Source organism: Microtus pennsylvanicus, chromosome 15 (assembly GCF_037038515.1).
Source record: "Microtus pennsylvanicus isolate mMicPen1 chromosome 15, mMicPen1.hap1, whole genome shotgun sequence".
NCBI lineage: Eukaryota > Metazoa > Chordata > Mammalia > Rodentia > Cricetidae > Microtus > Microtus pennsylvanicus.
In genome coordinates this window covers 44470942-44497149 of record NC_134593.1, presented here as the reverse complement: position 1 = coordinate 44497149, position 26208 = coordinate 44470942, and the positions used below count along the sequence as shown (strand labels likewise).

The 26208-nt window shown below is 36.3% G+C and overlaps 1 protein-coding gene across 5 annotated transcripts in view; it reads right to left on the bottom strand.

Moving 5' to 3' along the window:
• Tdrd3 (tudor domain containing 3) overlaps positions 1 to 26208 on the bottom strand; it is a 178865-nt gene that overhangs the window by 54863 nt on the left and 97794 nt on the right. For 3 of the 5 annotated variants that reach the window (XM_075950323.1, XM_075950322.1, XM_075950326.1), the window contains exons 11-12: positions 24477 to 25327; positions 18501 to 18626 (exon numbers count right to left, since the gene is read on the bottom strand). In XM_075950323.1, the coding sequence (XP_075806438.1) occupies positions 18501 to 18626; positions 24477 to 25327 (977 nt within the window). Of the gene's footprint in view, positions 1 to 15409; positions 16925 to 18496; positions 18627 to 24476; positions 25328 to 26208 lie in introns of those variants that run through there. The other 2 variants (XM_075950324.1, XM_075950325.1) reach the window with 2 other exon arrangements.

Here is a 26208-nt window from a genome sequence, read left to right as displayed (position 1 = left end):
GGTAGTTATAATACAGCTGAGCCTTGATAACAGTCTGCAGGGCATTCACAAACCAACAAGAGTAACTTCCTGATGGGTAGTTATAATACAGCTGAGCCTTGATAACAGTCTGCAGGGCATTCACAAACCAACAAGAGTAACTTCCTGATGGGTAGTTATAATACAGCTGAGCCTTGATAACAGTCTGCAGGGCATTCACAAACCAACAAGATGACACAGTAGAAGATTAACTCTTACCGTAAGGACAGTACAATAAACAATGAGGCTGGCTGATTTTCTACCCTCTCTGAAACTCCTGCCTGCCCTCAAGAAACACCAGCTAATACTTCCAACACTCATTTTCACTTTTGAACTTAAATAACATAAAAACTTGCTTGTGTTTTTGATCTTTTAGGGAAATAAGAAAACTCGGTTGACTCTTTGTAAAAATTAACACTGGTTAAAAGACATCTTATCAGAGAAATTTATCAAAATATAAGCTTACCACTGTGGTGAACATATATATGATCTCATACACATATGTTTCATTAAACTCACACACAAGTTCTTTGATGACTATCATTTAATCCTATTCAGAGGGCAACTGTAGGATTTCTCTCTGTGATTTCAGAAAGTGCCAAATCTAAACACCAGTCCCTCAACTTAGTAGTCAAAGATTTTAGACAAGTTAGATATGGCTCAAAGTCTATACCTGCAATTGTTCTAGTGTGTCAAATAGGAATGCTGACATTTACTTTATACCTATTACATTAATTAATGTATACCAAGAGTTATGCTGGGGGAAGGGAGACCAGAAAGTGCTCCAATGGCAACCATTCTAAACAGAAGAAGTTTTAGCCTCACATCTTAACCACTACGATACATTTAGTTCAATAAATTAACACTGTTTATCATTGTTCTACTGTACATATTTTAACTCATTATACTTACATTTATACATTTTCCCACTTGATTAAAACTGCTAAATATGTAAACAGTTTTCTTTAGTGTCTTTCTTACTAAAGGAAATTTTCTTGGTCATTTTTGACAGATGACTAAAAAGAGAAAAAGGTATCATAAAGATTTTTTTCAAGATTAAAAAAAGACAAAGTTATTTCCTTCAACTTAAAAGAATGAAAATTAGCATCCGCCCTCTCCTGGTACAAGGCAAATATATTCTGCTGCCACTTGCTTTTTAAGGTTTACGGAAATCTAGGAAGCACGCTTTAACCACCTATAACTCCACATCCAAAAATGTCTGAGATGTTCAACACAAGTTGGGAGATCTTATTATATAGTTTGGCTCATCATCTTATGCAAAGAAATAAAATAAAAATGCAATTGTATTAAACACATTATGTTCTTGTTATCATCTGAAAATGAGAACATTCCCCCCCTTGTCATCCAGCTATGCCAGAACCAATGAAAGCATGAACATGTTAAGAAAGTGTGAAGTCTCTCGATTCTCTTGGATTTCACCTAAAAGTATAAAGATAAACCAATCAACTTTATTTGTGTGGGTGTTTTGTTTTGTTTGTATGTATGTATTATGTGTACCACACATGTGTAGGCCAGAAGAACTGACATTATAGTTGCTGTGAGCTAGCATAGAGCTTTGTGAGTTAAACCTGGGTCCTCTGAAATAGCAGCTAGTGATATGAACCATCAAGCCATCTCTCCAGCCTGCAACCATTGAAGGGAGGGGTTCACTTCATCTATAAACAAAGATCTTTTTCCCTTGTACAATTTGGAACTCTCCTCAAAAGACCACAAGTTACATGTATTAAAAAGTATAGTAAATAGGTAGAAGTGGTAATACATGCTTGTAATCCCAGCACCTAGAAGGCAGAGGCAGGAGGATCAAGAAGTCAAGGCCATCCATAGCTACAGAGCAAGTTTGAGGCTACTCTGGGTTATATGAAACTCTGCCTCAAAATAATTAAGTAAATATAAAAAAGAATTATTAAAAGCATAGCAAATAGGTCAAGTGGATGGAAAGGAAGGAACAGGCAGCTTTTGATGATGGCATCTAAAACACAAGGCAATTTGCTAGAAGAAGGAAAACAATAAGACTCCAGGATAAATCAGAGACTAGAGAGTTTGTGGTATTCCAACAATTCATAACCCTTTTCAGAGTATAAAATCCATGACTCAAATTTCACTTTTATTATCTCTGAAGAAGAACATATTAGTCTTAAAAGCTACACTAAAGATTTAGGAACAACAACATAAAAAAAAAAAGCTTGTTCAGGGTTCAACACTAATTTGTTCAAACTCAGGTATGGGCAACAATCCTGCCACTGTCAAAGGGCAAGTACACTTCCTGCATGAGTGGCTGAAAACATCATGCTGAAGCCAAAGCAGAGCCACCCACTTATGAAAGCTACAGCAAACTGCAGGGTTTCTGAGGCATATAGGAAAACAGTTTATAAAGATGAACTTTATAACTTTGAGGCCAAAGTCATATTAAGTCAAAGGACTATGTGCTACAAGAAAAATTAATTTGCTTTAAAAGATTTGTGAATTTTAGACATACATTTTAGAAGTTCATGAAGATCTTCATTTTATTAGTAACATTAAAACAGAAGAGTTTAATAGGATAAGATGTTGTTTGGTTTTCCTCCAAGAGAAGTTTTAGGACAGAGACCCAGCTCCTACCTCTAGTCAGTAGCTGCTACTGCAGTTTAGATCATCAGACCCCTCATGCAGGAGGTCAATGTTAGAAAGACTGTTTCTTTCCACACCTTAAAGGAAAACAAGAAGAGGAACAGAAAGTGATCAAGAATCCACAGAGCAGGCATTTGGAACTGAGTAGATGTTCAGCGAGCCGTTTCTATGCAGCTCACCAAAATCTTGAGTTTATTTTTATTGTTATTTTTCAGAAGAAAACGTAACTGAGATTTTTGCACAGGCTGTGGTAGATTATCAAATTCATGTTTTTTTCATCTACTGCAGTGGGTGAATACGCTAGAAGAGATTAGGCGAATCTCATAAATTCTAGGAAGCTTTATATAAGTATAAACTTCACATTTTAAATAGACATAGCATTTGGATGCTAAATTTCTTCTTACAGAGCACAAACCACCCCAAGCTATCTACACTGAACACAATCTATTTTCACTAAACTAAGATACCCTGAAATATCAACATTATCCATAGCAGCTATGGCATCTAAATGAATTAGCCTAAGAGCTAATTCCTTAAAGTGAGATATTGTTATTAGTTCCTAAATGTAATGTTCTATTCTTTGCAATATCAGATAAAGCACAATCGCTTTTTCTTTTATTAGTTTGAACCAAACTAGTCTATTGTTTTATCCTAGTGACTTCAGAGGTTACGAACCCAATACATAAATGCCAAACTAGCTCTTATTTTGCATTTTATACAAAATTATTTTTACAATCTCCCATTAATAACCAACACAGTACCGAAGAGAGAGGAAGAACTTGAGAAGTACCATGTCCACTTTTCTTCCAGTGAAAAATGAGCATCGAGGCAGTGTTTTCACAGAAACAAGTCATACCAGGTTATCAAACATACTAATTTTATTACAAATTTCTTCCACGGTAAAAGTTTTTCTCTTCTTTGGTATCTGCTGAGATAGAGTCTAACTCCTTCAAGAATGTGACTACTAGAAAAAAAATCAAGTAGTCAAATTCACCAAAAAAAGAATCTTCACAACGAATTGTTTACGATTATAGATTCTAAGATATTTACCTCCAGAAGTCTAGATGAACACAAACACTTCTCCACTATATACTTAACCAGCAAGCTCCTCAATTTACTCAAGAAAGTGCTTCCCTGTAAGAAAGTGCTTACATCTTAAGTAAGAGAGGTTCATCAGCTTTGTAATTTAAAAATTCCCATATTTCATATTTAAAAAGTTTTAAACATTCAATAGCATGGTCTTTGAGACAAGCTGTTTTTCTAAGTTGTCTGGCCATAATGTAAGATTATAACTTACATTATATTTCAACCTGTGGTCCATGATCGCTTTCATATGGGTTGCATATCAGATATCCCACATATCAGATATTTATATTACGATTCATAACAGTAGCAAAACTATAGTTATGAAGTAGCAATGAAATAATTCTACGGTTGGGGGTCCCCACGACATGAGGAACTGTATGAAAGGGTGAGAACCATGCTACCAGTTCTCACGTTCTCTTCATGAAAGAGTCAGTAATAAGCAGACAAGTCAACAGTTTAGGTTATACCTCATAAGATTAAAGGTTTTCTGTTTTGTCTTATTTGTTTGTTTGTTTACTGCTATTGATTTTGAGGTGGGTTTTATATGTTACCTAGTCTGATCTCAAACTACTAAGCTCAGGTTTCTTAGTGGAGGGAGTTGGCATGTACTACCATACCCAGCTACAGAGTAGTTTTTAAAAGTAATTTCCTATCTTATTTTCTTGCTCCTTTAACTGAAATATCTCCCCTGCAAAGGACCAATAAGTATAGCAAACAACAGAATTTAAATCAGCACTCCCCCACTCAACACAAGGCACACACCCTCACGGACACACAGACATGGACACGGACATTTAACATTTGCTATTGAATGTGTTAATATCGGGCATCAAGATGAGCTCAAAAAACTACTGTATGGGCTGTAAGATAGCTCAGGTTGGGAGTATGGCCGCTCTTTTAGAGTGCCCTGCTTTGATTCCTAGCACTCAAATGGCAGCTCACAGCCCTCTGTAACTCCAGTTCCAGGGAATTTGATGCTCTTGTCTCTCATCCTCAGGCCGATTCATACAGGTAGTCAACAAACATACATAGAGGCAAAAGACTTATACACACAAAATAAAATCTTAGAAAGGGATCCTGAAAGTTGTTAATGTTATATTAATAGTACTAGAAAATTCTAGAAAACTATTTCTAGAGGCATTTTCTAAAAACTGAATTGTTGCTTTGGGCAACAATCTGCTCATTAGGCTGGAGAGACTTTTAGAAAAGCCCCAGCGAGAACGTCCACTGGAAAGTGGAGGAGTGGCAGCCGGCTAGCTTTAGCGTAATAAACACAGAAAGGTTGTCTCGTCCATGTATCAAGTGTACTTCAGGAAAGCATGGGGAAAAAAAAAAACAAACTGAGGGATGAACTGTCACAGAAGAATTCTTGTTCAGCTTGTTTGCTTCGACTTTTCCAATTGAAGACATAATGGAAAATTATAGGAAGTTTGTAAGACAGAATATATATACACAACAGTTACGTGTAACTTCATTACTTTAAAACAACTATGTTGATATATTTTCATTCAGGCCTGTAAATTGTTAACATATATCACAGATTTCATTGTGATGTTTTTGTCAGATAATAATTCACCATTTTTTACTGTCAGACAAACAGCTTTCAGTTTATTGCTGTATGGTGCTGCAATTCCATTACTGATCCTTGGCGACATCAGCAAGGACAGAATGACTGGCTTTAAATTTGAGTGCTCTGTTATCTTGGGGTGGGGGTGGTCAAAAAAGATCTTATCAATTTATACAGCCTTCAGCGCTGTATCAGCATTCCTATTTAATGGTATCCTGGACAGCCTGAGTGTCATTAAAATTTTTCCATTGATTGATAAATTTAAACTGTGCTGTTTATTGTTTCAATCTGCATTTGTAACTGAGTCTTAGTTCTAAGAGATGGCACTGCTACTTCAGCAAGAAACCATATGAAGTGTAAGTCAATGGTTCAAGGCTTAAAAAAAGCAAAATTTTTAATAAAATTAATCTAATAATGATATGAGTGTTACTGTGCTGCATGGCAATCAGGCATTAATGGCAGGCAGTCCATGGGAAATGGCTACTGTTATTCATAGTGCCAGACTATGCATTCTTAGACTGTGGGAAAAGGTCAACCAAACAGAGCATCACACTTTCCTTAAACCTAAAGGGATCACTTGGTTTGAAGCCAGGTGTGTGATCAAGAAAGCATATCATATTCCTCAGTTCCATTCGCCCTTCATAACCGAAATCCCAGAAAGGCAAGCATTATCAATTAAGTTGGTGGAGGGTAAACCAGCACTTTCCGAAAAAAGGAAGCTGAACCATGTAGTCCTAAAAGGGCTGACCAAAGACACAGGCATCACACTTCTTGAATTTCCTCAGGTCAGGGATCTAGGTTGCCAGTGAGACCTCTGAGGAGCACAGAACATACAAAGGAAGAACATTTGCTTCAGTTTTCCCAGTTAATCTGCCTAGTAACAAAAGAGGTGGCAACAGGATTAGGTCTTCCTTCCTTCTACCTAGATCCTTCTCGTCAATGCTGTCTCAATTTTCATGCACTAGATTTACTCTTTGAGTTCTTAAGCATGCAGTTCGGAGATGATTAAAGGGAAGTGAAAGTAGGGTGAGAAGGGATAGCAGTGTCCCACAGTCCAGCGTGAAGATTAGTCCACTTAGTTTTACACTCTGAGAAACATGCAGAGGGCAGGAACAATGGTTCCGATACAGAGAGTGCAGGGTGAGAAGCAAAAGTAGTGAAGTCGTCTGGACTGCTTCAAGAAGGCACAAGTCAGAACACGAGACTTCAGAGGAATAGGGAGGAAGCCAAGCCCATGGTAATAAAAACTGTCTGTATAGATGTTGGGAGGCTACAAATCACATTTATGTAGATCATAGTTAATCCTCACAACATACTATAGTGAAATTGAAACTTGGAGATGTCAGGTAACTTACCCAAGGTCACATAGGTAGTAAGTGGCAGAGCCGGGACTGGAACCCAGGTCTTCTGATTCCTTCTGTGCATTCCCAGCTCCCCTGGAGCTGAAGCAGGGGCAGAAAGGGGGGTGGAAGTAATTTGCCCATGACCAGCCCTGCCCTTTCCCTTCTTTCAAAGGTTGAGCAGAGCACACATCTGACTCTTTCTGCGACCCTTTCCACCACATCCTTTTAGGATAGCGCACAGCGAATCTGAAACATTTACTAATCTTGGGCTCAAGGATGGCAATAAAAGGTAATGGCCAAAGTTATATTTGGCTAGATTTCTTTTTCTATTCATGTAAAATTCACAAATATCTAAAAGCATAATTAATAATTGTCACTTTAGAAATTTATTTTTTACTATTAAGATTTAAAGCAGTTTGCTCAATGTTTTGTTTAATAGGTTCAGTTACATCTTTTAAATTACATTGTAAGAATGTTCCTGAAACTGATGAAGAGCCAGGCAGGAGCCTACCAGTAGTACTTCCCACTGAGAGACAGCTCATCACCCTATAACCATCTTCACTAACTGATTATGTCCTATTTAACTTATAATCATTAGAATGAGAAGTCCATGCATTCAGTTTCTTCATAGCCCATATTAAGTACTTTCAAAAGAAATGTGTATGCATTATCGTTCTTTTCTAAATTACAACTAAAATAAGTGTTGCTTTTTAAATTAAATTTCTATAACAAAATTTAGACTTTCCACTATCTAGCTTGGAGAATAATATATTAACTTTTCTTAAGAGGGTGCATTTTAATCTTTGCAGTTCTAACAAAATATTAATAAATTCAAGGGGAAATTTTATTTAATTTTCTAATGTCCTTAAGAAAAAAAAGACACAATTCAAATTGCCTATGCCCATGCCCATGGTCACCTTTTCATCATTTCTGGACCTTTCTGAACCAAATAGTAACACATTTCAGACCCTGATAGTCTTCTTGGGGACAAGTGAGGTCAACGGCAAAGTAAGCATTTATACAAATGAACACTGAGGACATCAAAGTATTCATGCCCAAAGTTGTTAGTCATTTCCGGAGTCTTAAACAATTACCCTTTTTCACCAGACACCAGTTGAAGCACAGTCCTCTCTGAGTTGGAAGGTACTGACCCTAACAGTTATTCACTTGATATCTTCAAAATGAGAAGTATAACAAAGAGAACAGAATAGAGGGAAAAGGCTTGGATAGGGAAGAAGAGGCAGTGAAGGGAACATAAGTGAGGGGGGGCTCCTAAAAGAGATAACAAATATAAATTATAGCCATCTCGAGTTCTTGATATGTTTAAGGCCTGTTTCATATTTTCAAATTTTGAAGTCTAGCATTCTTTTGGTTATCATATCAGAAAAAGTACGTTTCTGTAGCTTTTCTGTATCACTGCAAACTTTAACTAGGTGTTTTCAGATAAGTACCTATTATGTCGTCCTAAGTCATTCATTAAGTGGTACCAAAAATAATTACCAATACTTAAAAAGATTATATGGTCATAACTTTTAGAGTTTGAAGCATACAGAGTTACTAAGTTAAGCTGACTTCTAATGCCATGCTTTGTATAATTAGCTCTTTTAAAATTGTGACTCAAAGGATTGACCCTAATTACACACATCATCTGAGAAAAGAAAGTATATTATGCATAATTTTTAACATAGCAGGAAAAGATTATCAAAGAAAATCAGAGTTTTAGAAAATCAAGGTTGAGCTTCCAAGATTACTTTCTCCAAGCTGTCCCACTCACATGGCATGTGTAACAAAAGTATAACCTGGAACCAGGCTAGCAATGCTGCCAGGCTGTGCCGTTTGGTTTGATGGTGGTCTTACCAATATTTACCAGGTAGCTGGTCACTAGAGAGCAAAATATATCTCTCACTTAACATACACAACCAATCTATTTTAGAGAGAAGTATTTACACAAAAAGAGCACAGACCTTGGTAAAATCTATCATATGGAGCTGTGATGTTTAGGTTTGGTGTCTAGGAAGGAGTCTTTGATACCACAACCTCATTAATTACTCAATAATTATTAACTCCCTTCCACTGTTTGAGTACCAACTCAGTTGTGATATGGACTTAAAACTCTGGCACCACCAACTTTAGGTGACAGCAGTTATGGTATACAATCGCTGATTATTTACACAATTCCTTTTATTTCTACCACTGCACCCAACAGTAAAATCTGACCCCCTCCTAAGTATCTGAAAAGGGATAATTTTTTAAATAAGAAGACCCTTCCACCCTCAAAAGATCTTACAAATAAATGTTGAAATTAGACTCTAGAGATTTCATTCATCTGATTTAAGGAAAGGTACGGGGAAAACAAGAGAGCCTGAGAAGTGGAGGGTAAGGGTTTCTTTCAAGTTCTAATGAGTCAAAATCATACTATATGAAGACTCAGGAGAAAACACACTAGCTTATCATAAAAAGAACCACATAAATGTTGCTTGAGAACAGAAGCTCTGATCTCTTGTGATTCTTCCCCTCCATGTACAAGTGCTTTGGGCACCTTTTTATTTAGCAACCAAGGCCATCTTAACAAAATAGCTTCAGACTTTATCTTAAGCTAGATTACTGGAGAAAAACAAATATGAAAATACCTAAAGCCTTCTTAGGAATGTTACAATGGAAATCTTCCCAAGTAGCAAAATCTTAAAGTTAATATATAAAAATTTGCAGAATTAGATAAAATAAAATGAAAATATCATTGAGTTCTAAATAATTATAGATAAAAGAAAAGCTTCAATTTTATGCAATAAAATCCAATTCCTAAAAACATAAGGACGTAAAAAGGGTCATACAGTTTTAGAAATATATTCTGTCCTTTATTTTCAGGAGACAAAATCTTGGGAAGTAGGAAGAAACTGGCTTTATATATTTAGACACATTATTAAACATCTGAAAAATCACCTTATACTTTGAAGATGAATCTTTCCCATCTTATAGATTTAAAAGTAAGCTAGGGAAACAGTTATGACATCTGCCAACTATCTCATTTACACTTTCTGTACAGGTTTTCAGCAAAGGGAAATTAAGGAGTTCCATGAGCACGTAAGTCTGAGAAGCTCTGTATATTAACTCTTCCTCTTGGTAGACAAGTGCTTATTAATTTGATATCAAATCAAGCAAGTTCTGTAATCAAAAAATAAGCTTAATTAAATTAACCCACATTTTCCAAATTTGTTTAAGTACGAATGTTCCCAGAATAGAGTTGTGAAAACTAGTCTGATCAGGCCTGAGGAAACACAAAGCAGTGACTTCTGCTTTCTCAGATTGTTCTAAGCTGCCTAACTAGAATCTCCCCATTGTGTTCAGACACAGTAGATCACATGAGGCTGAAGGCAATTAGATATTACTCACTTTTAAAGCATTTCCTTTCCCTTCTGATTGCAGTTCTCAGCCAATGACAGGCCACTAAGAGAGTGATTTCAGGCCAAAATATAGGTAAACTCTTGCCAGTAGCCTCCAAGCTTAATGGAACTAGAAACTTTGCAGCACCAGTGTTTATTATGGCAAGAAAATAGAACAACTCCACTCTTTGCTAGAGATATAATGATAGAACTTACTGTATATGATTCTTAATAAATATCAATGGTTCACTACAGTATGGGAAATTAAGACACCAGGGATCAGGCTACGAGAGGATTAAAAAAAATTAAGATAAAAATCAAAGATGTAGTCTTTAGGAAACAGAATGAAAACAAAGGTGGCTGAAAGTATGCATAACATTAAATAAGAAAACATAAATGACTGCATACAACTTTAAAAGAAATGGACTACTGATAACCCACTACAGCATAAAGTCAAATAAAGTACATACATATGTGCACTACTTAACATTGTCAGGGTTCATCAACATCACTAATGACAGAAAGCTGCTCCGAGAATTCCAATTTCAAAAGTATGCCTACAGCAAAATGAACGAAAATATTATTTGCTATTACAGATGTAGGTGAAATGACCCCCCCAAAATCACCAGAAACAAAAGTAGAATTCTATTTTTCCTTTAATTCAAGAAAATCATCTCTTCCCATGTAACAGAATCTTTAAAATTAATTTTCCTTTAATATTTTTAAGTTACGTTCCCAATACAGAGTTGAAATCTTCAGGAACATGAAAATAAACATAACAAAAATATCATTAAATTCATTTATTTACTACATTTCCTAGGCAAATCAGCAAATATATTCTGCATATATTTGCAAAAGACTGGTAGAACTGAGACCAGTAAAATCATGGCTTCAAAGGAAACAGAAAGTATTTACACACAAACTCTTACTCTGCTGAGGCAGTGTCAAAAAGGAAGGGAATTACACTGACAATTCCAGTCCCTTCACCTGTGGCCTTCATCCAAAAGACCCATAAAACTGCTTTGAAGAAAACTGTTAAAATTAAATGCAGCAAATAACAAAGTATCAGAAATTAACTCCTTAATTAACCAACAGAATATATTTATAAGCCCATACTTTAGTTTGGCATTAGTAAAGGAGAGACGTAAGTGATAACAGATCAATGTAATGACTCCTTCTAGAATTACTTGGATATTCAAAAAAGGCAATTTTATGCTACCCTGAAACATGTTAATATTTAATTTCAGGCATAAATTGCTTTATAAACTCTAATTAAAGTTAGAAACAAATCTGCGGAGTAGCATTAAAATAAGTTTGAAAGAAAGACATCATGCTGTCAATAGTTCCTCCATGTTACTTCACTGTGGGAGGTATCTTGCCTTCAGAAAAAAAGAAACATAAAGTAATAATACAATCTATATTTGCACTGCTCAATAAAAGGCATTTCAGATTAATTTAAAACTCTTTGAATTTTCTCCCTGGCAACTTTGTCTAGGGTGGGGTGTGATGGGGGTAAGGGGAGATGGGGAGAGAAAAGGGAGAAGGGGAGGAAGGGGGGAACTTGGGGAAAAAGGAGGATTGGGATAAAGGAAGGTTGGATAGGGGAGCACGGAACCACAATTCTTAGTTAAGGGAGCCACCTTAGGGTTGGCAAGAGATTTGAACCTAGATTGGCTCCCAGGTGCCCAAGCCGAGGTCCCCAGTTAATTCCTTGGGCAGCTGGGGATAGGGAACCTGAAATGACCCTATCCTATAGCAATACTGACGAATATCTTGCATATCACCATAGAACCTTCATCTGGTGATGGATGGAGATAGAGACAGAGACCCACACTGGAGCACTGGACTGAGCTCCCAAGGTCCCAATGAGGAGCAGAAGGAGGGAGAACAAGAGCAAAGAAGTCGGGACCACGAGGGGTGCACCCACCCACTGAGACAGTGGAGCTGATCTACTGGGAGCTCACCAAGGCCAGCTGGACTGTGACTGAAAAAGCATGGGTTAAAACTGGACTCTCTGAACATGGCGAACAATGAGGGCTGATGAGACGCCAAGGACAATGGCAAAGGGTTTTGATCCTACATAATGTGCTGGCTTTGTGGGAGCCTAGCCAGTTTGGATGTTCACCTTCCTAGATATGGACGGAGGGGGGAGGACCTAGGACTTACCACAGGGCAGGGAACTCTGACTGCTCTTTGGACTGGAGAGGGAGGGGAAAGGAGTGGGGGGAGGGGGAGAAGGTTGGGAGGAGGGGGGAGAAGGGTGGGAGGAGGGGGAGGGAAATGGGAGGCTGGGAGGAGGTGGAAACTTGTTTATTTTTTTCTCATTTTCTCAATAAAAAAAGATTTAAAAAAAAATTAAAAAAAACTCTTTGAAAAGGTCTTTAAATATGATTTGAAGAGATCACAATGTATTATATCAAAACTTTGATACAACTCTTTTTTTAGATCTTGAAAATAGCATAATTTCAATGATGGCATAAAACACCCCTATAGAATATTATACCTGGGTCAAAGCTAAATCTCAAGGTTTTCATAATATTCTATTTAGTTTATCTGTCATGGCTGAATCTGAGTTTCAAGGATTATGAACAGTTTTAGGGTTCTGTATTGGTGAGTATGGAATATACTTATGAGGGAATCACACCCTTCCCTCATGTGGGCAGCTTCCACATCTCCAGTAAAGGGCTCAAGAACAGCCCACAAACTCCTGAAGGAAACCCAAGATGTTGAGTAATAGCTAAAGAAAAAAAGAAATCAGTCCTATCAATGTAACAGAAAGGAGTTTAAAAACAGTATATAGTTCAACTGTGGAATAATGTACTTAAAGCATGCACAGATAAGGGTTCAATCACAGCATCATAAAACCTTTAGATAACATTAAAAAGAACAACATAGATGAAGCTCAGAGTCCATAATTTAAAAGGATGTTTTAAGTTCAAACTAGACATAGTTCGCTTCTGACTTTATACCACAAAAGAAAATATTTCCCAAAATACAGTGAGGGAAAAAAAGAAAAAATATATAACTTTAGTCAGTGGCCAAAACAAATTCTGTTCTTAGCAATAGTGTAGGAACTAACTTATTTAAGAATTTATCAGCAAGAATGGCAAGTCTAAGATCAAACAGGATACTAACTGGCAAAGTCTGACTGTTACATAATTCTCTTTTCAAGTTAATTTCTATAACAATTGTCCTCATTGTAATGTCTACTATGATCTTTGATACCTGTTCAAATTACATATAGCCTAATTAAATTGCTAACGTGACCTTGTTCCTACACAGGTAAGGACTCTTTGTTAACTCATTGTTCTATCTGTCCTAACTCAGTAGGGTTTTCGTTGGTCCTCAATGCTTTCTTTAAAAAAAGTATTTTTAGTGGAATAATAATTTATGACTTTTATGAATGTTACTTGAATTTGAAAGGATAGCTTTTAAATGTGCTTTCCAGGATGCTATCATTAGAAGAAAAACAAACTTGTGCAAAGTTATTTCAAAACTAAAACTTCAAACAGAGTCTAATTATGTAGCTAAGATAGTAGCACAGAGTACAAAGTAGAAAGTGCTCTTGAATTTGTGACCTTTCTCTCTCACCCTCCTGAGTGCTATGATTTCTGCATATGCCACCTGGCCAGGCTAAATTTTATTGTTTAAATAGGAAACAAAGCCAGTCAAGGTACAATAGGCCTACACTTCTACCTACTGAAGATTATTTAAGCCCAGGAGTTCAAGATCAGCCTGGACAGCATAGCAATACCTTACATTAAAAAACCAAAACCAAACCAAACCAAAGATGTCATAATGAGATAAATAGAAAAATATATTTTTATTTTCCACTAGTACTGTGTGTGTGTGTGAGTACAAGCATGTGTGTACACCTATATGTGCACACATACAGGGAGGGCAAACACAAATGTTACTGTCTGCTATAATTTTACAATTCAATTTTAGCGATAGTCTTACTGCACTTCACTGGCTATAGTGGCTGGCCAGTGAACCTAGGTTTCTCCTGTCTTCAATTCAGTCCTGGGATAAGGGATGTGAAATTCCATTCCTGGCTTTTTACATGGGTATTGGGGAACCAAGTTCTAGTTAAAGTCCTCATGCCTAAATGGCAAACATTTTACCCACAGGCTCAGCCCCCTCAGCTGCAGAAAAAGAACTTAATACATTAAATTCATTGTTCTATTTTTTTCAACAACAATTGTCTTCAAACTAAAGTGGAATAAAGAATCATCTCCACTGGTTCAAGAGGTAAGAACAAGACTTACACTGAAGATACATTCACATAATAGATAAGTTACTTTTGTGTCAGGGGTAGGGGGAGATTCTTGTGGGCTTATATGTGCTACTTACTCACAGAAATACTGCCTGAAACCTGGGAAGTCTTCAAGGAATATTTGTTGAGTAATAAATGACCCCACAAAAAAAAACTCACTTAATATAGGATGATTACTTAAAAAAAATCTGTCATTTTTCAGACTTTTCAGAATTACTGTCAAGGCCTATTCAAGCTAAGGTTGTAGAACTAACCTTTCTCTACACAATGTGATTCTCCGGTTGGAATAACAGAACAGCAATCACTTCCTGATAGAAGCAGCACATACTTAAATACCAGCATGCTCCAAGACACCTCTTGGGACATAAAAGTCTCACAGGACTTAAGTCTTAAAGGCCCTTGAAAACTCAGAGACAGCAATGGGCTGACTGTAAATGAGTCTTTAGAAACAACTCCAGAAAGACAAAAGGAGAATCTGTGAACACAGTCAATTTTAGCACAGGTTTTCCAAGATGCCTGGGGCATCTTTATACTGGTTTTCTCATGTTAGTTTTGGATTTCAGAGAAACCAATTAGGAAGGGGCTGCAGGAAGTACCATTAACAGATTTCCTTGCTAATATTTTCTCATACAATAGAGAGGATTAAGAAATAGTATGGGTTTTTTTCCATGTATATTTCCATAATGCATCAACTACTTTGCTAAAACAAGGATAGCTCTATAATGTTTCAATAACACGCACATGTGCACACTCTCATACAATATACAAATACAAAATAAAAAAAACTTATTTACTATTTATTTTATTTTAGGGTATTTTTGTTGTTTAGGAAACATTATAGAGTGCCAAAGAAAAGAAAGAACAGAAGGAATAATTAGAGTGTTCATATGGTTCAAAGTGAACTGTAAATGTCACATTATACATGATAATTAGAAAGTTCATTACAAGTTAGGTATTAAGACTTACTTTATCTTAATTTATTTTAATTTTATTTTTAAATGCCTGTTTGCTTTTCTAATGAGGGAGAGAAAGAAAAGGTGTGAATTTTGGTGGGAAGAGAAGTAGATGAGATATGGAAGGAGCTGGGGAAGGAAAAATCGCAATCAGAATATACTGTATTAAAAATTAATTTTTAATAAAAAAATTAGAAAAGAAAAAACAAAACAACAACAAATCCTACAGTAGTAAAAAGAGCCAGGTGAACTCTAGTTGTAATAAAAACAAAAGTTCAAGGTTAACACATCAAGATGTCAAATAAATCATTTTCAAAGAATAATGTATTTAGTGAAAATCAGAACATATATTTTGAGTATCTAAAGTAACATCTCTGAATGTGTCCTAGGAATGAAAAGGTTGGCATATCCAGATTGGAAGAAAAACAGATAGACATTCATTCTACCAACATATGTAAGAGAAATAACCCATAAACCTCTTGAGAAAAACATTAACACTTAGATTTAAAGCATTAACTTTTATTTTAATTTTCCATACAACCGACTATTAACTTAGTCTTTATGTCTCTTAATATTTCATGCTTTGTACTTATGATTTATCCTTACATCTTTGAAAAGCAGTACAAGCAACTGTTTTTTATAAAGGCTTTTTGGTTTATACTCAAGCTGTTTTTGGTTGTTCTGCACTTTACTTAAAAACATCTTCGCTAAATGATCATTGGTATTTTTGGAAAACTTAAGAGATTTCCGACATTTTTTTGCCAGTAACAAACATGAACCTTAAGCAAATAAACACACTATTTCACATAAAAATACAAACACGCATATGCAGTGCAAGAATTTAAAAACTGAAAGTTTGATCATCCACAGTGTAGATGAATTAACTGTGCTAAGGCCCCTTAAATTCTCTGCACCTTGCAGATCTTTAATTCTGCATTGCAGGATTGCCTTCTTATTGGTGCAGTGGACATTTTACTTATAATTTTGTGGAGCTTTGATTAACTTAACCTTGATACAGTCCCAATGTACAGAAAGGTGCTCATGGATTGCAACACAAACACTCTCAGAAGCTCAGAGAACTGTCTCTGCCTTGATTCTACATCACATGCACTGACATCTGCATAGATTGTATTGCTGCAGTGGCTGCTTATGTACGATCTCTGCACACATAGATATTGTTTAAATGGAGATAAAAAAGAATTGTTAAGCTGGTGGCACCTGTATTTCAAAGAGATGTTTCTGTCAAATAACTACTCTTGTAGACAGAATGGCTGATATTTCCCCTGGCAATGAGGCCCATGATCCAGTTACATTAATTTATGCAAAAATCTTATATAGGAGGAAAGAATGGCAAAATCTCCAGAAGATGCAGTGATTTTATCCTGCTTCTGCAAAAATAGTTTAGGTATGTAATTCAAGCTTAAAATAAGTAGAGATAAATCAAAATGAGTATTCAACAGTGTATTGTGGTTCCAAACATAATCACTAAACCAGCTAAGATATCTCATAAAAACCATCATCCAGTTATGCTTACACAAATAAAATCAAGGTAAGTGCCATGAGGACTATTAAGGCAGAACAGTCAAAGTATTGCCTGTAGCACTTCAGAACCAAACACCTCTAAATGGGGGAGTTTCAGAGAGGAGCAACAAATGTCATCAGGTGTGACTGCCCTAGAAGAGAAACAGACAGAAGAAAACTAAATGCTTCTTTTAGAAGAAAAGAGTAAAATTAATCCCTAAGATTTCTAAAAATAGAAAAACAAAATGAAATAAAAATTCTGCTTTGAAGGTAGCATAAGAGTACACACCTCTAACACCAGCACTTGAGAGGTGGAGGCAGAAGGGTTTAACATCCTTGGCTACAAGACTGAGTATAGCCTGAGCTATGGAAGACCCCAGCTTGTATCATGTAAGCCTCAGATAAAATAAGTATAATTTACACATTAAAAAGATGACTTCCACTTGGACAGTGAATGCTATGTCTAAAAACAACTGGGAGTATGTAAAAGTAGCAAGCCATGATTCAAATTCTAGAAATGTAGATTCAGTAAACAATCACTTCACCATTAAGATTAGATAAAAAAAATATTAAAGGGAGGATTAAAATAGCCATCACATGAGATCAAGAAGAGTAAAAATACATGAACCCAAGTTTTACCAAGAAAGGAAAAATATAAATCAGAAAATGATGGTACCTTGGTCTTTGAGGAAAAAAAAAACTTTAGAAAATCAGGATAAAGGATGTGCCCTCTTAATTAAATCTAAGAACCACCAGTAATATCATACTGTAAAGTAAAATGGTGAATTGCCTTAGAAAATAATAGTTTTTCTTGAATAAAAAGGCAACAAATATTCATGCCTCTAAGTCTGAAAACTGCAATTGGGTTCTGTGTTCTTGCTTTATTTATACTGGAGGATGAGGACACCAATAAAGACAAGACAGAAAATCCTTAAAACACCAAATCTAAAAGCAGCTCATGAAAAAAGACAATGTAGGGCTCCAGAGATGAGAGCTGCCGGCAGGATGATCTGATTTTCTGCTTATTTTGACACTTTAGGGAAAATGCAACAAATTAATGAAAATGAACACTGGAGGACACTTTTCTATGGGTATTTGTACTTACATGTGGACGATAATCAGCCTGTATAAAGTTAGCAAGTCCCATAAAATATGGGCTATATCTGGCCAGAGAAATTCTAACTTACACGATCTCAGTTATTATACAGCTTTGTCAAACAACTGGCAACAAAACTAATCAAGTAATTACTAAGTTGATATTCAGTTACTCTGCACATATACATGTGTAAAGACATGCATGCGGTAAACAATGTACAAAACCATACATAATTTAAAGTGTTTTTCCTGATTGTATAGGTACCTCAAACAATAAACAAAATGATGTTTCCCATTGAGATTGAAATTTGACAAATTTTGGATATAACTTAACTGAATTTAAGGTAATCTGAAAAAGAAAATATTCATAAAACCCAATTTTACACATAAAAATATTTGGCAAACCCAAACAAGGGTAGCTATTTCCAAAGCATGATTTAACAGCACAATATACATGTAAGGGATTGTAGTGCATTCATTCTCAGTTCAGATAAAGTGACCTCTTTAGTTGGAATAGCCACTTTGAAAGGAACTCAGCATTTCTCACTTGCAATTTTTGTATGACTACACCTAATCTCTTAGAACTATTTATTTTCTTCAGAGTAGCCTTTGTACAGAATTTGGATCACATACCCACGCCTCTGTTTGAATGGGCTTGATATTGCTTAGCAGCACCTCTTCATAGTTGCCGTAGTCAGTGAACTTAACAACTGCAGTCATGCCGGAAGAATGGAGGGCTTCAACTTCTGCTCGGTAAAACTGAGGAGGCAAAAACAAGTTTCACATAGGACATCAGTGTTGTCTATAGAGGCAATGTCTACTCTGCCAGTATATCTTAATGTATTTTAATATCTCAATAAAATGAGAAAAGGTAAAAAAAAATCATATTCTCCACATCCTTCTAAAGGTTAGATAACTCCAAGTATGGACCAGGAACGAATTGATTCTTAATTGATATATTTTATAAGTATGGACCAGGAACGAGTTGATTCTTAATTGATATATTTTATTAATAACTAGTGCATCTCATATAAGGATTAGATTAATCCCTGAGGTTTCCTTTTCACGTCTGGGTTCTACTTAGCTTAGAGCAACATGCTGGGACGGCCTTATCTCAGGGCTTTAGCAAATATTCCTCTCTTCCTTCCTCTATTGTTCTTAGACTCACTATTGTGCTCTGAGTTGTTTTGAGTGTATGTTTCAATTTTAAACTTCTCAAATTATGTCAGTTCACAATAAGTTCAACAATCATACGGTAGCCCAGGAAAACAAGTAAGAAGGCAATGCCTTCTTAGGAACTTACAGCTTAATCTTTAGCTCTGTGATTCCGTGCAGTAACCAAAAGACTGCAGTATTCCATTTCTCTGGTTTTTATCTTCAGCTCTCTAAAATACAGCCTTGACACAGAGGAGACTTCTAAGAAGCCTTACTTAAGAACCCCAGAGCCAAATAAAGCTGTATGTTTAATTTCTTTTTTTTTAAGTACCCCACAGCTTAATAAAGGTGATCCATGTTAAAAACAAAGAAAAACTTATCTATAACGTGGAAAGTAGTGAACTACAGATGTAATGACGTGCAACTGAAAAGCGCTGAGAATTCAGGATGAGCTTTCTGAGAGGAAGGAATTCATTTAAAGTTGAAGAATGTTTAGCTAAAAAAAAAAATTCTAGGGGAAGTTATGGGGCCATGAAGATGAACACAGGCAACTAATAATAGAAGTTTTAAACTAATTATGATATGACATGACTGCTCAACAAATAAAAAATTAGGATCAGTAAGTAGTAAAGTTTAGATAATGAAGGGTCTATGAACAGTTCGTATAGGTAAGAGAGTTCATGTATAGGCAAGAGATTTTAAGTAGCACGCTCATGTGGTCTAAGACCAATATCAATGACAAACTTGAGAGATCTAAGATTACAGGCAAGGAAAACAATTTGGAGGTTATTGCTATAATATTCAAGTTCAGAGGAAGAAAATAATTGAGTTAGTTTTATAGTGTAAAGAGAGTCAGAAAGCTGCCTCAAATTCTAAGTTCAATGGACATAAAACAAGGTATTATGTGGAACTGTGTAAACATTAACATTGGAATATACAAGTTGACCATCTCTAAAACATTATTATAATAAAATTAAGGCACAGTTTCCTGATGCTAGTTATAGTCCATTTCTTTTCTTAAATTTCTATCTTTGTTTCTAATTTAAAAAATCTGGAAATTGTCTCTTCTTGACAAAACATTTAAAATATGCCTCTTAACAGGATGGCTTTAGGAGAGAACTAGTACCATCTCTTCACAAGATGAGCAGTGCCGATTTCTGTTACTTAAAAGTATTAAAAAATGTTTTGAATATCAAGATAGTTTGGACCATTTTTATAAATGTATATAATATGGGTAACAAATGAATTCAACACATTGGGTTTTTTCTATGTTCTTAATTAATACAGTCTTTATATAGATAAAGTATCTATTAAGTATAGGCTAATAGAATGACAAATAACTAGAATGTTTCATTGAAAAGAAATGTTGTATTTGATCCTACCAGCACACTGATTTTTTAGAGACAATTATAATTAAGATTAAAATTTTATTAAAAAGTGTATCAAGTTCTGGGAGGCATCTGGATATCAGTACACACAGTCAAAACTAACTTCATATTCCCAACCTGGTGTCTATCAACTGCTAAGTTATTGTTTGTTTAATACTCAAAACTTGCTGAAGGAACTCGTCTGCCAATTTCAATTATGAGCAAACAGGCAGATCTGTTCTCTGTTACTCCATTTATTTGTGGCTGATCATTCATATCCAAGGCTTCTATGTCTTTGGCAATGAACAAGAGTACCAAGGAGATATCCTTGCTCCTGAAAGAGATGGTTTTAGACTTGCCAAGAGTTAGCTGATGAGTGTTGCTGTCATTACTTGAGGCTGATAACTATGTTCAGCAAAGTGGCAGACTATAAAACAGGTAAATAAAACTCAGTAGCTTTCCTATATGCAAATGACAAACACACAGAGAAGGAAATCTAGAAACAAAAAGCATTCATCATGGCCTCAGAGTATGAAATGAAATATCCTAAGCCTGGAAGATGACTCAGTGACTAAGAGCATTTGTTGTTCTTGATGAAGAACTTGGCTTGGTTCCCAGCACACATACAGGAGCTCACAAGCATTTATAACTCCAATTTAGGGGATCTGACCCCTTCTTTTGACCTCCACTAGCACCAGCCAGGAACATATTCACAACCATCTGTAACTCTAGTTCCAGGGGAATATGACACCCCTCTTCTGCCTGACCTCCATGGGCACCAGGCACACGCATGGTGCACATACATATATGCAGACTCATACACATAAAATGACTAAATTTTTCTCAAATAGAATATATTAGAATAAATCCAGCCAACAAAGTGAAAGACTTACATGATGAAAACCTAAGTTATTGAAAACAGAAATTAAAGAAGATACCAGAAGAAGGAAAAAACTCTCGTGCTCATGGATTGTAGGATTAATAATATGAAAATGGCATTCAACCAAAAGCAATAACATGCTGCTAAATGGACACAGTATCAAAACAATTTCTTAATTGTTATACTTCATAGATCAATCAAAAATCTTTTTGTAGTAGATGGTAATTGACACAGTGACCCACCACTGGCCAAGGTTCAGAGAGTTCGAGACTGCAGAATGCTTAGCCCTAAAGGAAACACAAATACTGTAACTGGCTTCCCAAGCTGCAAGGAGTAGAAAAAGTACGGTAGTGGATGATAACAGGCAAAGATTATCTTCTGGACCCAGCAGGGCAGTGTATGAACTCACAGCAGTTGTGACAGCTTGTATAAAACTTATGTGAGCTTAGACCACACCAAATCCCAGGAAGGAAAAAATAAGTTAGGCATACTATCCCACTCCAAGCATGAGCTATTGGCACAGTCGTTTAAAGATTAAAATTCCATTGTAAAATGGAGACGGAACTAAACAGAGTTCTCAAAAAATGAAATGAAAATGGTCAAGAAACAACCTGGTACAGTCACTGTGGAAATCTGTAGCAGGTCCTAAAAAACTGAAAATAGATCTTCCACACGATCCAGCTACATCACTTTTGAAAATCCACAAAGATGATTCTGTACCCTACTCTAGTGATACCTGCTCATCCATTTTCACTGATGCTCTATTCACAACAGCCAGGAAGAGGCAGCCTAGATGTCTATCAACTGATGAATGGATAAGGAAAATGTGTTATATTTACATAATGGAATATTGCTTAGCTGTTCAGAAAAACAAAATTATGAAATATACAGGGAAATGAAGGTAACCCAGACTGAAAAAGACAAGTGTTTCATTTATGAATATGAGCTTTATATCTGCAGGTATGCATGCTTCAATTGGAATGCCAAAGAGGCTAGGAAATTAGTAAGGGGAGGGAGGATGTTAGAAGGAAAGACAGATAGAAAAATAATTGAACAGAAAAAGTTAAATTGGGTGGGAATGGGAGGACAGGGTCGGGGAGGGAACAAGGGATAAATAATAAAGACCTTTAGAAACAGTCCTATATAAACCTGCTACTATTCTGTAGAAGCTTCAAAACACACACACAGACGCACGTGGGGAGAGGGAGAGAGGGAGAGAGGGGGAGACAGAGAGATTGAGATTAAATAGAGCTAGCCTATAACAGGGTGACAATGCCCTGAGAAGGCATTTACAAGCTAACAAACAAAAAGCCCTATATATACCAAGAGGGGGTTACCTCTTTTGGAGTTGTTAACCAGAGAGTTCCCGTAGACTCTACACAATACAAGGCATTGCCATAATGATATGCTCCAGCTGAAGAGTACATACTGAAGGCACAGTATATGGAGATAGAGAGCAAGCTAGTGCTAACCTGAGAGCTTCATTCCTACTGGCTAGCTTTCAGAGTTCTGAAAGGTACTAGGCGCACTACTAGAGGAGAAAAGGAAGCATCAGTCTTATTCAGACATGAATCCTGCCAACAGGAATAATGATTGCTTTGACAGGACATGCCCAATGGTACAACAGGGGCATGAACATAATGAGCATAAGCAGCCACTTTCTAATTGGACTTAAGGCCCACCTCACAAGTTGAAGCCCATAGCTGGTACCACGATCTGGACCAAGAACCTGTGGCTGGAGAGGTCATAGTCCCTGTGTTAGAACCTACTACTCGTGTCATTCAGCTTTAATGGCCATGGTATGAAACCATCTGACAGACTGGTTGTTACACCCATCTATCAACTCACATCAGAGAAGCTTCTATTTACAGCAGAGAGTAACTAACAAAGACACCCACAACCAGTCACGGTGCAGAGAATGATAATGGAATGTTTAGTTCTAAATGGGACATCTATATCACAGCCCCTTCCCCCATGGCTCAAGGACCACAATGGGAGAGAGGGCAGAAATAGTGTTAGAGCCGAGGCAGTGGATGACTACATGGAAAAAATGTTTTCTGGGCCTAGCAGGGACACGTCCCACTCACAGTGCTTGTGACAGCAAGCACAAGGCCCCAGCAAGCTGAAGTCAGACTACGTCACAGAAGGGAAAGGGGAGGAGTGCTAAGTCCCCTCCTCACAGAGGAATTCTGGCAGCTGTGAGCTGCTGAGAGAGGTGGAGTCCGTTTTCTCATAAATTGTACCCTGGGAAGTAGACCGTGCTACAGTCAGTGTCCCCACATCTGCGACATATATATATGGGCAGCACAAACTGGACTTGATGAGTATAATAAAATTTAAATAATAAATTTTGAAAACAAAACACAAAGTTGGATGGGTAGGGAACGAGGAGTGGATCTGAAAAGAGTTGGGATGGGAAGCAAATATAATCAAACATGACACAAAATTTTCAATGAACCAACAAAGTTAAAAAACAAGTAACATTCTGGGTTCTCTTCCCTTTCTGTGCTCACCTGTCTCCCAGCTCTCACCAGATTTTTTTTTTTGTTTTGTTTAGTTTTGTTTTTCGAGATAGGGTTTCTCTGTGGCTTTGGAGCCTGTCCTGGAACTAGCTCTTGTAGACCAGGCTGGTCTCGAACTCACAGAGATCCACCTGCCTCTGCCTCCCGAGTGCTGGGATTAAAGGCGTGCGCCACCATCGCCCGGCTCTCTCACCAGATTCTTACCACTTGACTTTTTCCTGTCTTCTTTTCTGCCCAATTCTTCCTTCCCCTTTTAGCCAACTAGTAACTATTCATTTATTTGTTGCAAGGTTTAAAAAGAAAAACTAGCTTATATAATTTCCTCTTTTTTACAGTATATATTTTTAAATAAAAATTTGCAATAACTTTGTACCACTGAAATGATCTTCCCCCATCAGTAAAATCTGCAAGAAACTAAACATCTATCATTTAGCAAATGATAAGTGAAACAGAGCTAAACTGTTTAATCATTTTGATATGGCTCTCATATGTAAGATAAGCAAATTCCAAGTACCCACATAAATGTTAAATATTCTTTCTTTTATGAATTACACATCTGTAAATCTCTTTAAAGGCCCCAAACAGGTATGATTACAGAATAAGACATACAGATGACAATTTCTACAGAGTACCATCAGAACATTACATAGTATGTTACAGAGCACTGTATCTGAAACAGTCATACCTTGTTGTCTTCCCAATAAAGTGCAAAACACTCATCTCCAGGTTTCCACATCTTTGCATACTCCACAGGAATAGATGATTCTATCACCTTCTCAGGCTTAATTGGCCCAGATCTTCTTTTAGGCCCACTATTATAAAATACTTTATCATCATAGGACACAGTTGTGACAGGTCCTGTTGGCTTAATTGGTCCTACGCGTCTTCCTTTCAGTGGCATTTCTGTCTCTCCATTTGGAACAGCAACAAAACTATTACTTCGAACAGGATTTTGGTAATCAGTATTTACACTAAAATGTTTTTCAATTTTTAGACCACTAAAAGCTTCATTATTCATTGTCCGTGATTTCCTGTCATAAAAATGATCAGGATTACCTGTTTGGTTTTCTCTTTTCCCACGTTTTTGATTATTATAGTCTATGAATTCTTGAGGAAGTGGGTTTTCTTTTGCCTCTGTATACAATGGACCTCTTCCTGATCTGTTTTGCATAGAGTTATCTCTTTTTCTAAAAGTGCCATCATTGTGCTGAGAACTTAACGGATATGAAGTGTCTTTAGTTCTGTCATATCTATAATATGGTCTATCGCACTTGATCCTCTCTTCTGCCCACACTTCAGGACCAGAAGAACCACCTGGTCTTTCAGAGCCTCTGTTTCTAGATAACACACTGCTTTCTAAGGCTGACTTCGAATTGGGGGTGTCTCTTTGAAAACGAGGAGGTTTCTCATTTCTCGGCTGCCTGGTATCGTTTCGAGGAAGATGTTTTGATTGATTGCTATCTTTTATCCCATTTTGTTCAGTATTTGATACTCTGTGCTGTCCTTGATGAAGGTGCTGTGGTTGTGACTTTGGTTCTAAAAGGCAGAAGCACATGATTATTAGGATGAAGACAGAGTAGATTGTTGCTTATTTGAAAATTCCTAAATTATATTGGTAGAAGGTTAGTACTTGAACATCTCCTATCTTCAAACCTTGTTACCTTAACTCTGACGCTTCTTCTGAGTTCTATTTATCGGTCATGAGGTCTTCCTGGTTAGCACATTAGAAAACTAAAGTGATGATGCAGATCAAGATAAAAGCAGGTTAGCAGCTGCACATTTATCTTATGTTAAATAAAGATACATATACTTTCTTCTGTTGTTTCAAAAAATGACTACAATATTACCAAATAAAGTGATTTATCTTTGATGAACTTATTTGGTTTTTTCTTTTGTTTATTTTGACATAAATCACTGTCAAGATTCAGGCCCTTGTATATTTCTTAGGGTCAACACATTCCCAAAGATGAGCACTAATGACATTTGGTTGACCTATTTCTAGCACTGCAAAAAAACTACCCTCATTGCTCTCCAGATATTAAATGCCAATTAAGTATGTCTCTATGTTTCCAACACTCACTAGAAGAAAATTGCTTAGGTCAACAAGAATAAAGAACACGTTTAAAAATTCTAAGTCACAGACCATAAATCGAGATTCAAAATGGCAAGACAAAAAAGCAAATATAAGAAAACTCATCAAAGCAAATCCATTGGACTTGACATTTAAAGTAAAATGAATTATTTTCTAGGTAAGCTTCTACATACAGGCCAACCTATTAATTATGACAAAAAGAAATACCCAAGACTTCAAATACTTGCCAACTATATTTAAGAAAAACTTTCCCCAAGAATTCCAACCTTATAAACATATTCAAATGTCTCATTTTAACAATTATACTTAATTTAAAAAGGGGTGT